Genomic DNA, 14,657 nt, shown 5'->3' on the forward strand with positions numbered 1-14,657 from the left:
TTTGCCATACATTGACATGAATCAGCCATGAGTGTATCTGTGTCCCCCATCCTGAAACCCCCTCCCACCTCCCTCCTCATCCCATCCATCAAAGTCATCCCAGTGCACCAGCCCTGAGCGCAGAATTTTTTTTTAAGTATAGACTTGCAAAGACAAAGAGATTATGGATGAAGATAAGAGCAGATGAAAGATTTCAACTTGTTTTAACGTGAAAGATGAACTGAAGAATGGCCAATAATTCAGAGTGAAATAAGTATAAACCTTAGTGAATCCAAGAAGACTCTAGAGTAGGGAGGAAAAAATACGGAGAAAGGGGAATGTCAGGAGTGAAGTGTGGAACTAAAAGTTGGAAGCTTCCTTGAAGTTCTGTATGAAGAACAGATAGGCTGCCAACTCTCCTCCCACCCCACTCAACCAGGTCACCACACTTCCCCAACCAGCAGAAAACAGGAAGTTTGGCCCAAAGAAGATGAACTGGAGAAATTCGAGTCAAAGATTCAGATATAATGTAGGGTGGAGATGAAGTGTCTTTAAAGGAAAGTTTGAGTTCTGAATAGTCACACACACACACACACACACACACACACACACACTTACACACACCCCTCTCCTCCCTTCTCTCAGAACACTCTCAGATAGTCAGGATTATTTCTCCAAGGTAAGAGATTGGAGAGGTATTTTCTACAGAGTCTGAATAGCCTCAGAGAAAAGACCTCCCCTGGTAGCTCAGATGTAAAGAACCTGCCTGCCAATGTAGGAGACATAAGAGACACAGGTTTGATCCCTGGGTTGGGAAGATTCCCTGGAGGAGAGCATGCCATGGCAACCCACTCCAGTATTCTTGCCTGAAGAATCCCGTGGACAGAGGAGCTGAGGGGCTAATAGTCCATAGGGTCGCACAGAGTCAACACAACTGAAATGGCTTAGCACGCACACATGCACACTAGGTTTAAATTGGCTATATTAAGAAATAGCAACATAGCCATGTTGTTAATAAAAACTGAGTCACATGTATACCTGTGGCGGATTCATTTTGATATTTGGCAAAACAAATACAATTATGTAAAGTTTAAAAATAAAATAAAATTTAAAAAAAAATAAAAAAAATAAAAACTGAGTCAAATACTAGAAGAAACACTTTAAGATCTGAAAGTACTTGTCTCTGGAAAGTTGTTTATAAGAATGGAGCAGGGGGGATGGAGAATCAGAGAGGGCTAACATTTTACATGATATATTTGTCTAGACATGATAGACAACACAGATTTTAAACTATATGAGTTAGGCTGATTAGAACAATATTTTTATAACAAGAAATTAGAGTAGAATGGGTGCAGAGAGCAGAGAAACTAAACTGTAATGAACTGAATCATAGACGTTATTATAAGACATTAAAGAAACTTCATTGGAAAAACCATGAGGAGAAAACTCTACCAGACTGAAAATTCATGAAGGTAATTTATGAGCAACTTTATTCTTCTAATAAAATTATAATTAGTTGTTTAAAATTACCCTTTATCCTTCTATTAAAACCATTTAAATATTTGTGTAAAAGTACACTATACAAGTCAATTTATTAGTACAGAAGAGAACATTAAAGGAAGAATAAATTGGGAGTTCTCTGGTAGCCTAGTGGTTAGGATTCTGGCTTTCACTGCCATGGCCCAGGTTCAGTCCCTCGTAGGGCAACTGAAATCCTGGAAGCTGCTCTACACAACTTAAAAAAAAAAAGTAGAATAAACTTCATTCTATAATATGGCTTTTTACAACAAATTTTTGTATTGTTCTTCTAGATAATCCTTTCCTTTGAGGAGGAGACGGAGATAAAGTGGAGGATGGAAATGACATCCTTGAATGAAATTTCTTCGCATACTCCTATTTCTTTCTTAAGGTAACTCCTCCTAAAGAACGGAAAAATCAAAAATAAGACTAGAAAAATTACTAACCTTGACTCAGTTGTATGGACAGACTCTTGCTGCCAGCCAAGTGGGAGACGGAGCAGGACACGTTCAGCACATGGCGGCCCCCCCAGCGGCAAGTGCTCTGGACGGTCACTGTGCCGCTGTCCCAGGAAGGCTCCTGCTCAGTGACGCAATCCCCCTCTGGGGTCCAGGAGATTTGTGCAGCCGGCTTCCCTGCAGCTGCCTTGCACACTGCAGTTCCCTTCTCAGTTTGGATCAGGGTCACCTCCGGGGGCACTGCAGAATTGTAGGGGAAATGCTTCAGTCTTAACACATGGGACATGGAATTTAGACAGAGATTTGTTTCAGCCCAAAATCTGGTTATCTGAAACACCTCAATATATGACGTTCCTTACCTAACACTTGGAGGTGATACTCATGTTGGAAATTCCCATCACTTGTTACTATTTGACACGTGTAATTCCCATCATGAGTGATGGTCACTGGATCAACCTGAAGGGCAGGATTCTCGTCAGGTCTGGAGGCCCAGGTTATTCTCTTGTCAGTACAGTTTCCTCTCGTGGTCTGATTTGTATCACGTCTGTAGGCTCTGAAGCAGGGCGGCTTACCTCTGAGGACCATTTCCCATGTTACTACCAACACACTTGTCCACAGCACAGGAGGGCAAGTGAGCACAGCTTTTGTATCCACTCGTACTGATAGTGAAGTTTTAACTGGAAACACATACATAAACACACAAACAGAGAATAATAAGAGAAAAGCTTTATAATGCTTGATGTGTCAAAATTTATTCCCAACATATTACATGAAATTGTACTTAAAATTTACTTTGCAGGTGGTCTTTTTCCAGAAATATTAGACTTACATAAGAAATAATATTCATGAAATATATATAAAGTATAATATTAAATCCATCCAATGATTAACCAACTTCTTCCTGTATCATTAGGAAAATAACATGTATTATATGTATGATGATTTTTTAAGTGTTATGAAATTAAATCAGAAGATTTGATATCTATGAAACAAAGTGATGAGAAAAGAGAATCTGAATTAAAAGACAAAGACAGTGTTCTAAATCTAATCTTTTGGACAAAGAGACTATTAGATTTACCATACAACTCATGCTCTAAGGGGGAAAATGGAATTATTAGTAATGTGGTTTTCTCCTCCCAAGTTTTGATGAAAATGAAAAATCAGTAACATCAGAACTAAATACCTACTCTTTTGTGTGTGTGTGATTTCATGCCTATTAGTGTTTTTTAATTTAAATTTATTTATTTTATTTGGAGGTTAATTACTTAACAATATTGTATTGGTTTTGCCATACATCAACATGAATCTGCCATGGGTGTACACGTGCTCGCCATCCTGAACGCCCCTCCCACCTCCCTCCCTGTATACACCATCCCTCTGGGTCATCCCAGTGCACCAGCCCCAAGCATCCTACTCTTAAGGGTGGCACTTCAGACAAACATAAACCTGGAAAGATATGGTACTTCCATTAAAAATAGCTATGACATTCAGGCTGGAGAAGTTGGAATTTTTTATTTAGTTTTTATTCAGAGAATCACAAAAGCAGTTAAATCAACAGATTTTAAAATAATCTGTGATCTCACTAGTTGGACCATCTCACATAAATGAAAAATGACAATGCCAAGCTGTAAGAGATGCTTAGAAGTATTTTTCTAGAGGAAGAAAAAGTAGTATAGTATATAAATACAAATCAAATGAAAAACAAGGATTATTTTCCTCTGTAAATTTTCTATAAAAGTATTTTATTGCAAATGTGTGATAGTATAATATATAGTCTTTCAATGAGTTCACCTTCCTTTCTAGTCATTCACATAAATACTCGCTGATAGTTTGCTGTGAACCTTGTTCACAGATCTTGTTTTCATATATTTAATATCATTGTCAGGATTAAACATAGCATTGACCTATTTTTCCATATTTTAAAATAAAAATTAAGACTGGCAAGCATTTCCCAATGTAGAAGCTCATGCTCTCCCATAAACTGACATGTCCCTGACTGAAAGGGGTTTGCTGAGAGGTGTATCTGGTACAAGTCACCTGTAACGAAGGTGAGTGTCAGTGATTTCATCAGTTTAACATGAACAAAACCAGCTGTGGTGTGACAAAAATTTTATGTGAATGAAGCTTAAGCTTATGTTTCTAAGCTTTGCATTTAATATTTCCTCTCTCCTCTTTTGATGTCATCTGCCTCCTCCGTGATGTACTCAAGCCTTTTCATTTCATGGCTAAATAAATATCATATTACTAGATAAAGGAAGGAGGAGGATTTTAAAGTAGATCTGAGAAGGCAATGGCACCCCACTCCAGTACTCTTGCCTGGAAAATCCCATGGACGGAGGAGCCTGGTAGGCTGCAGTCCATGAGGTTGCTAAAAGTCGGACACAACTGAGCGACTTCACTTTGACTTTTCACTTTCACACATTGGAGAAGGAAATGGAAACCCACTCCAGTCTTCTTGCCTGGAGAATCCCAGGGACAGGGGAGCCTGGTGGGCTGCCGTCTATGGGGTCGCACAGAGTCAGACACAACTGAAGCGACTTAGCCAGCCAGCCAGCCAGCCAAGAGGGCAGTTAAACCCATGCTGTTTCCATCACTCGAAGTGACATCAGCTCATAGTGAGAACCTCCAGCTTGGCAAAGACTTGGAGACAAGCAAGAATATGGCTTGTTAGAAATCTGCTAGAGGTTGGCTGTGGGAAGCTTATATCTGCATAAAGGAATGATGCTTAAAATAAAACCAAAAAAATAAGAGACCAGTGAGATAGCAAGCTGTGAACGGTCTTTTGTGTTCTCATATGTTCAAACTTTACCTTGGTAAACAGTATAAGGTTTAATGTTTTTGCTAATATATATCCTCAAGATCTGAATCTGTTTTTTAAAGGGAAGTATGTGGTAACCAAATAAGCACACATTTGAATAGGGGCACAGTATCAAGAAATAACTCCATCAGTGAGGATTCCAAGCACAGCAGATATTCTGTGTTCTTTCACTTTCCTCCATTCTGTGACCTTCAAGCCAATCACCCTTCACCTATATTGATAGTTCTAATGTTATTGTTATTTTCCCCCCTTTCTTCATCCTCTTCTTTCCTTCTCCATACCATTCCTTTTTCATACTTATTCATAAATTATCAGGATTAAAATGATAAAATGATAAATTATCATTGGTAAATGATAATTTACCAATGGCCAGTACCTCCACAACACTCAGTGGATTTGGCACTTAACAAATATATTCTCCATATAAGATCATCTAGGGTGATTGCACACCCTACTTCCTGAGAAAAAAATAGTCTCTTCTTTGCTCCCAAACCAGCAGCCACATCCCATCTTTTCTGCATCCTTTGTCTATATATCTCTTCCAGTCTCATTCAGCCTTTTGCACACAAATTCTTATTGGCTTTGAGGCATTTCCTTTCTTTTCTCACAACCTTACCTTAGGGCTTCCCTGATAGCTCAGTTGGTAAAAAATCTGCCTGCAGTGCAGAAGACCCCGGTTCAATTTCTGGGTAGGGAAGATCCCCTGGAGGAGGGATAGGGTACCCACTCCAGTTTTCTTGGGCTTTCCTTGTGGCTCAGCTGGTAAAGAATCTGTTTGCTATGTGGGAAACCTGGGTTCGATCCCGGGGTTGGGAAGATCCCTGGGCTGGGAGAAGGGAAAGGCTATGCACTCCAGTATTCTGGCCTGGAGAATTCCATGGACTGCATAGTCCATGGGGTCGCAAAGAGTTGGACATGACTCAGTGACTTTCACTACCCTAGATTAAGCCCCCATCGTCAGGCACCTAACTTCTGTCTCAAAACTCTTCTCCCTTCAATTCATACCTTAAAATGCATCATTCCACAACATAATACAATTACTCCAACTCTAAAACCCTCCAGTCATCTTTCACTGCCTGAAGAATAAGTTTGAATGTCTTCCTATTGGCTTCAAAAGCCCTCTGTCACACTGACTCACTTTGCAATCTTATCACCCACTACATTGTCCCCTCACTGCAGGGAAAAAAAAAAACCAAGCACAATTCCACCTCCATGTCATCTCTCACACTGTTTTCACTCTCTAAGGTGCCCAACATAATGCTATTTTTCTATTAAAATAACTCTTTCTTTAAGACCTGATTCACATGCTACGTCCTCTATGAAGCCTTGTCTAAGCCTTGGTGTTTAACCACTCCCTTTCTACACTCCTGGTACACTTGATGTGAGTGCTTACCTCTTCTGCTTGTATGATATCTGGGCTTCTGTCTGGGTTCCCCCACAGAATAGAGCTCCCTGGAGGGCTCTCTGATAGTCTTCTTCGTCTTGCTAATCTTTATGGTCCCCACAAAGCCCAGCACAGTGCATGACAGAGAAAACTCCATAATCTTTCAGTGGAATCGAATTGCTTTAGGGGAGGATTGGTGGAGTCATTCAAGTCACTTATCTTACAGCATTCAGATCACCATATTCTTTAACTGGGTACAAGATTAGAACAGAGTCCAGACCACTATGTTTCTAAGGAAGCTCAGCATTCTATGCTTCAGTACTGGCCTCAAAGTAAAGAAACAAAAAAATACAGGCATACTACCTTCTGCATAAAGTGTTACAGTGCTCTGCTTTCTTTCCGTAGATGAAGTTGTTGAAACTAGAAAATATTCAGAGAGAAATAGATGAAATCAATTTTAGAAACTTAGAGTAAAAACCATTCTTTTTTCCACAAGAGCTTGTGTACAACATGATAGAAAATCAATGAACCATAACTAAAATTACACAAAAATCCTTGAAATACAGAAATTAGAAGCTGTTACATCATTATATGGAAAAACATGTTAACATTTGCAAATTACATTGTAAGCTATTAATCAATGATTTCCCATTTACACAATATCTCATTTTATACTTAAAACGATTTTGTACAAGGTAACACTGCCTCTATCCTTACCTAGCCATAATGTATTGGTCCATCATGCACACCTCATATGAGCTGGGCTGATTATGTGGTCTTTTTTACAGATGCCACTACTTGATTAAAATTGTTTAGACCAGTAGTGGGCATCTCAAACAGCTGGACAAATAAAGTACTTTCTCAAGAACCAACACAGAAGAATAATAGTTCATCCCTCTTTCTTCCCCAATTTCCTGCTATGATGGTTAATTTCATGTGTCAGCCTAGCTAGTCCATGGTACCCAAATGTTTGGTCAAACATTATTCTAGATGTTTCTACAAAGATATTTTTTAATTGGTAGAATTTGAGTAAAGTAAATTACCCTCCATAATGTGAGTGGGCCTCATCCAATCAGTTGAAGGGTTTAACAGAAAAGACTGACCTCATGGGAAAGGAAATTCTGCCAGCACATTGCATTCAGACTTGATCTGCATCTCTTCCCTGGGTCTCCAAAGATCCTGCAGATTTTGGACCAATTCCATAAAGTAAATCAATCTCTTCCTCTTTCTCTCGTTCTCCCTCTCTCTCGGATGTCCAACACACACATACATCCTGTTCTGTCTCTCTGAGGAACCCTGACTAATAAACCTTGGGAAGAATGAAGCAGAAGCAGAGAGAGATGGCAGACTTAACCTAACTCAGGTTCCCAATTCCTTAGTTCTTAAGATCTACATGCATTCCTTCTCTTGAGTTCTATAGAGTTTCTGAAGATAGTCCCAATCTACTTCAAATTTGCTTTCTGAAAAATATGTTTGTATTACTATTTTTTAAAGAACAACAATGACTTTCAGAATGCTTCTTATGACTTAAAAACCTGAAAATATCTCCCTCTGAATTTATAAGACCACCATTCAATGTGCTCTCCTGCTTTTAAAAATATTCTTTATGCTCCCCATTCTAATTTTCCACTCAATTCTACAACATAATAAACAGAGAAATTAAATTAAAGGTCTTAGAAGCCAGCAGTGAATAGGCTTCTAAAATAATTTGGCTTTTCTAGGTAGCTAAGTATCATTAGACTGGGTTGGAAAGAAGGCAAAGAATGAGATTCTAACTACTAAATTTAGTTCATACTGTGATTATCTATTCCAGAAACAGATAAGAAATCAAAGTTGACCTCAGAGGGATTACTGAAATCAAGTTATGTCTTAGGTGTTCTAGATTCTGAAGCTCTATCATTGCACAGAGTATAGCTTTGCCAAAGGACTAAAAAGGAAACATCTGGAGCTTTGCATTCCATATGGTCTCTGCTGCAAGTATTCAACACTGCTGTTGCAGCAAGAAAGCAGGCACATATAATAAAGGAACAAATGTCCATGGCTTTGTCCAATACAATTTTATCTACAAATATATACAGCCAGCTGGATTTTGCCCATGGGCTATAGTTTGCTAACTCTTGACTTAAAGTACAGTATTTTGTTTGTTGTAATTTCTTACAGTGACAACATTTATAAATACAAACAATAAACATCCACTGAATATTCTATTTTATTCTGCTTACTTTGCCTTTTAAAGATAAACTAAATCTCCAGTGACAACCCCAAGTTCTGCTACAAATTAAATAAATTTCTTATTCTATTTCTGTGTTGGTGGTTTAGTCACTAAGTCGTGTATGACTCTTTGTGACCCCATGGACTATAGCCTGCCAGAGTCCTCTGTCCTAGGATTTCCCAGGCAAGAATACTGGAGTGGGTTGCCATTTCCTTCTCCAGGGGCTCTTCCCAACCCAGGGATTAAACTTGGGTCTCCTGCACTGCAGACAGATTCTCTACCAGCTGAGTCATTCTGTTTTCACCATGTTGCAACTCCTTCCTTTCTTCCTTGCATTCTTTCTTTCCTTACTTTGAGTGAAGAGTGGCAATACTGAGGACACCCAATAGGATTCTGATAAGTAAGAAAACCACAATGAACCCTGCCCATTCCCAGCTAAAAGGGAGCTGTCTGGTGGTTCCAAGATGGCTACCATAATAGACAAAGGCTACTGAAGCCTATGAAGGCTTTCTCTTGTGAGCATTTTGGCCTTTGCAGCCCTGAGACCTGCTGTTTCTGGAAGAAAGTGTCCCAACCATAATATTCTCTGGTTCTTGTTAAACAGAATTCTTCTTCAGCATCAGTTCTTCACATGTCTGGCTGTCACCAATCATTATCCCTAATTTTTTTTTTTTTTTTTTTTTTTTTTTTGCCTCAGTGCATGGCAATCAGAATCTTACTCCCCCACCACAGGTCAAACCCACATCCCTTGCAGTGGGAGTGAGGAGTCTTAACCAGTAGACTGCCAAGGAAGTACCATGCTCCTTATTTTAAAGATATAGATTGTTTGTTATCAATGGAAACTTCAAAGAACCTAGCCTTGATTGATGTCTTCTAGGAGATATTTAAAGACTTTTCTTCTTACCTTTGGATTTCACTTCATATGCCCCATAGAAATTGTTACTTTTAGTAACAGAGCAAAATGATCTTCATGCTCTGAACTAAGCTGTTGCCATATCAGTGAATTTTCATGTTAGTCATCTTGTCTGGGAATATTGTCACATTAGTTTTTATGAGATATAATGAAATCAGTGTGAGTACCAGGTGATTCTATTGGAGGAGCTTGGTCTTACATTAAGTGGTGTCTTCATAATTGAATAAGGTCTTCAAGCATTTTGAGTTTCAGTGTTCTCAGTGGACTAGAGTGTAGAAGAGACTTTATGCTTAATACAGGTATTCCAGTGAGTGCTGGAGCAGCCATGAAGAGATACCCCACGTCCAAGGTAAGAGAAACCCAAGTAAGACGGTAAGTATTGTGAGAGGGCATCAGAGGGAAGACACACTGAAACCATAATCACAGAAAACTGTCAATCTAATCACATGGACCACAGCTTTGTCTAACTCAATGAAACTAAGCCATGTCCTATGGGGTCACCAAGATGGGCGGGTCATGGTGGAGAGGTCTGACAGAATGTGGTCCACTGGAGAAGGGAATGGCAAACCACTTCAGTATTCTTGCCTTGAGAACCCCATGAACCGTATGAAAAAGCAAAATGATAGGATACTGAAAGGGGAACTCCCCAGGTCAGTAGGGACCCAGTATGCTACTGGAGATCAGTGGAGAAATAACTCCAGAAAGAATGAAGAGACGGAGCCAAAGCAGAAACAATTCCCAGTTGTGGATGTGACTCATGATAGAAGCAAGGTCCAATGCTGTAAAGAGCAATATTGCATAGGAAATTGGAAATGTTAGGTCCATGAATCAAGGCAAATTGGAAGAAGTCAAACAGGAGATGGCAAGAGTGAACGTCAACATTCTAGGAATCAGTGAACTAAGATGGACTGGAATGGGTGAATTTAACTCAGATGACCATTATATCTACTACTGTGGGCAGGAATCCCTTGGAAGAAATGGAGTAGCCATCATGGTCAACAAAAGAGTCCGAAATGCAGTACTTGGATGCATTCTCAAAAATGACAGAATGATCTCTGTTTGTTTCCAAGGCAAACCATTCAATATCACAGTAATCCAAGTCTATGCCCCAACCAGTAATGCTGAAGAAGCTGAAGTTGAACGGTTCTATGAAGACCTACAAGATCTTTTAGAACTAACACCCAAAAAAGATGTCCTTTTCATTATACAGGACTGGAATGCAAAAGTAGGAAGTCAAGAAACACCTGGAGTAACAGGCAAATTTGCCTTTGGAATACGGAATGAAGCAGGGCAAAGGCTAACAGAGTTTTGCCAAGAGAACACACTGGTCATAGCAAACACCCTCTTCCAACAACACAAGTGAAGACTCTACACATGGACGTCACCAGATGGTCAACACCAAAATCAGATTTATTATATTCTTTGCAGCCAAAGATGGAGAAGCTTTATACAGTCAGCAAAAACAAGATGGGGATTGACTGTGGCTCAGATCATGAACTCCTTATTGCCAAGTTCAGACTTAAATTGAAGAAAGTAGGGAAAACCACTAGACCATTGAGGTATGACCTAAATCAAATCCCTTATGTTATACAGTGGAAATGAGAAATAGATTTAAGGGACTAGATCTGATAGACAGAGTGCCTGATGAACTATGGATGGAGGTTCATGACATTGTACAGGAGACAGGGATCAAGACCATCCCCATGGAAAAGAAATGCAAAAAAATGAAATGGCTGCCTGGGGAGGCCTTACAAATAGCTGTGAAAAAAAGAGAAGTGAAATGCAAAGGAGAAAAGGAAAGATATACCCATTTGAATGCAGAGTTCCAAAAAATAGCAAGGAGAGATAAGAAAGCCTTCCTCAGCAATCAATGCAAAGAAATAGAGGAAAACAACAGAATGGGAAAGACTAGAGATCACTTCAAGAAAATTAGAGATACCAAGGGAACATTTCAGGCAAAGATGGGCTCAATAAAGGACAGAAATGGTATGGACCTAATAGAAGCACAAGATATTAAGAAGAGGGGGCCAGAATACAGAGAACTGTACAAAAAAGATCTTCATGACCAAGATAATCACGATGGTGTGATCACTCACCTAGAGCCAGACTTCCTGGAATGTGAAGTTAAGTGGGCCTTAGAAAGCATCACTACGAACAAAGCTAGTGGAGGTGATGGAAATCCAGTGGAGCTATTTCAAATCATAAAAGATGATGCTGTGAAAGTGCTGCACTCAATATGCCAGCAAATTTGGAAAACTCAGCAGTGGCCACAGGACTGGAAAAGGTCAGTTTTCATTCCAATCCCAAAGAAAGGCAATGCCAAAGAAGGCTCAAACTACCACAATTGCACTCATCTCACACGTAGTAAAGTAATGCTCAAACTTCTCCAAGCCAGGCTTCAGCAATACGTGAACCGTGAACTTCCAGATGTTCAAGCTGGTTTTAGAAAAGGCAGAGGAACCAGAGATCAAATTGCCAACATCCGCTGGATCATGGAAAAAGCAAGAGAGTTCCAGAAAAACATCTATTTCTGCTTTATTGACTATGCCAAAGCCTTTGACTGTGTGGATCACAATAAACTGTGGAAAATTCTTCAAGAGATGGGAATACCAGACCACCTGACCTGCCTCTTGAGAAACCTATATGCAGGTCAGGAAGCAACAGTTAGAACTGGACATGGAACAACAGACTGGTTCCAAATAGGAAAAGGAGTACGTCAAGGCTGTATATTGTCACCCTGCTTATTTAACTTATATGCAGAGTACATCATGAGAAACGCTGGGCTGGAGGAAACACAAGCTGGAATCAAGATTGCTGGGAGAAATATCAATAACTTCAGATATGCAGATGACACCACCCTTATGGCAGAAAGTGAAGAGGAACTAAAAAGCCTCTTGATGAAAGTGAAAGAGGAGAGTGAAAAAGTTGGCTTAAGCTCAACATTCAGAAAACTAAGATCATGGCATCTGGTCCCATCACTTCATGGGAAATAGATGGGGAAACAGTGGAAACAGTGTCAGACTTTATTTTGGGGGGCTCCAAAATCACTACAGATGATGATTGCAGCCATGAAATTAAAAGACACTTACTCCTTGAAATGAAAGTTATGACCAGCCTAGACAGCATATTCAAAAGCAGAGACATTACTTTGCCAACAAAGGTCCATCTAGTCAAGGCTATGGTTTTTCCAGTGGTCATGTATGGATGTGAGAGTTGGACTGTGAAGAAAGCTGAGCGCCGAAGAATTGATGTTTTTGAACTGTGGTGTTGGAGAAGACTCTTGAGAGTCCCTTGGACTGCAAGGAGATCCAACCAGTCCATTCTAAAGGAGATCAGTCCTGGGTCTTCTTTGAAAGGAATGATGCTAAAGCCGAAACTCCAGTACTTTGGCCACCTCGTGCGAAGAGTTGACTCATTGGAAAAGACTCTGATGCTGGGATGGATTGGGGGCAGGAGGAAACGGGGACGACAGAGGATGAGATGGCTGGTTGGCATCACCGACTCGATGGACATGAGTTTGAGTGAACTCTGGGAGTTGGTGATGGACAGGGAGGCCTGGCATGCGGCAATTTATGGGGTCGCAAAGAGTCGAATATGACTGAGTGGCTGAACTAAACTGAACTGGAGGCCCATGGAGAATTCTGCCTCTTAAACCAGACACAAAATTCTCCTGCAACTAAGCAACATTCACTGTCTAAAGAAAAATACCTTGGGAAGAAAGTCAATTTTCCCTGCAATTTCTCATACCAGAGATAAAACCCACAAGTTGTAGTGTACTCTTAAGTGTGCTAAAATTATATTTTTCAGAAAAGAAAAATATTATGCTTGTTTTCAGAAGTAGTCCTATGATCATTTTTATAATACTGGATACATCTTTTAAACTTAGTTAATTGCTATAATGAGTCATTCAGTTTTATTATCTCCATTTGGTATCTAGTTCCTTTAGAATTTCAATTTCACATCAAGTATCATGTCTTCAATTATAAAAGAAAGCATCTCTCTTATTTAGTCCTTCTTGAAGCTTTGTATATACCAAAGTAGTACAATAATCATTTAAAGCTCTGATTAATGGTTCTATGCTTTCTGTCTTCAATTTCTTCATATGAAACCAAATTTTCTTTTAAGTTTAGAAAGATTATAGTTTCACATTAACATAAGAAGTCTAACTCTTTCAGTATGTACATATACAGACAGTCCCCAACTTGGGATAGTGTGATTTAGGACTTCTTTTTTTTACTGTACAATGGTGCAAAAGCCATATGCATTCAAGTAGAAACTGTATTTTGAATTTTGGATTTTGATTGCTTTCTAGGATAACAATAATGCATTATGGTATTCTCTTGTGATGCTGGGCAGCACAGTAAGCCACAGTTCCTAGTCAGCTACACAATCACAATGGTAAATAACTGATACAACTATTCTGTACCCATACAACCATCTTTTTCACTTTCAAAAGGTACAGTATTCAATAAATTACATGAGTTATCCAACATGTTAGTATGAGACAGGCTTTGTGTTAGATGATTTTGCCCAACTGTTTAAAGAAGGCTCAGCTAAGTTTTGATGTTAGGTTATTATTGTTGTTCGGTCGCTAAGCAGTGTTCAATTCTTTGCAGTCCCATGGGTTGCAGCATGCCAGGCTTCCTTGTCCTTCACTATCTCCAGGAGTTTGCTCAAATTCATGTCCATGGAGTTGGTGATGCCATCCAACTATCTCATCCTCTGTCACCCTCTTTTCCTCCTGTTAAGTAGGTATTTTGACTTATGATATTTTCAACTTAGGATGAGTTTATTGAGGCATAATGCCATCATAAGTGATGGAAGATCTGTATATAGACTGAATCACATGTGGACTGTTTTTAAAGACATATTTACAGTAGAAAAGTAAATTAGTTATTCATTATATTAGTTTCCTAGAACTGTCTTGATATGTATCCACAAACTCGATCCCTTAAAACAATAGATATTTATTCTCTCACATTTCTGGAAGTCAGAAATATATCAAAGTGTTAGCACAACCATATTCCTTCCAAAGTCTCTAGTAAAGAATCCTTTTTTTGTTTCTTCCAGGTTTGAGTGACTACCAGAAATCCTATGTGTTCCTTAGTTTGTAGATGTATCATTTCAACCTCTGCCTCCATCTTTACATCGGATTTTCCCTTGTGTCTTCTCCTTTTCTTTTCTATGTCATTGGACATAGGGCCCACACTAATCCAGGATGATCTCATCTGAAAGCTTTAGCTTAAATACATTTTCAAAGATCCTTTGTCCAAATGTACCCATATTTGTAGATTCCTGGTGGACAGATCTTGAGGTGGAGGCACCATTTAACTCACTAAACTCAAGCACTATGAGTGCCTTCCCACCCCCCAGAT

At 39.3% G+C, this 14,657-nt stretch overlaps 1 protein-coding gene across 3 annotated transcripts in view; it reads right to left on the reverse strand.

Annotated features, from left to right (window-relative positions):
• The window catches only part of LOC102391055 (cell surface glycoprotein CD200 receptor 1), a 60,156-nt gene that overhangs the window by 23,099 nt on the left and 22,400 nt on the right, over positions 1-14,657 (reverse strand). For all 3 annotated transcript variants that reach the window (XM_025284084.2, XM_006074020.3, XM_006074019.3), the window contains exons 3-5: positions 6,521-6,577; positions 2,315-2,632; positions 1,944-2,195 (exon numbers count right to left, since the gene is read on the reverse strand). In XM_025284084.2, coding sequence (XP_025139869.2) covers positions 1,944-2,195; positions 2,315-2,632; positions 6,521-6,577 — 627 coding nt within the window. The remainder of the gene's footprint in view (positions 1-1,943; positions 2,196-2,314; positions 2,633-6,520; positions 6,578-14,657) is intronic.

Source organism: Bubalus bubalis, chromosome 1, assembly GCF_019923935.1.
Source record: "Bubalus bubalis isolate 160015118507 breed Murrah chromosome 1, NDDB_SH_1, whole genome shotgun sequence".
Lineage (NCBI taxonomy): Eukaryota > Metazoa > Chordata > Mammalia > Artiodactyla > Bovidae > Bubalus > Bubalus bubalis.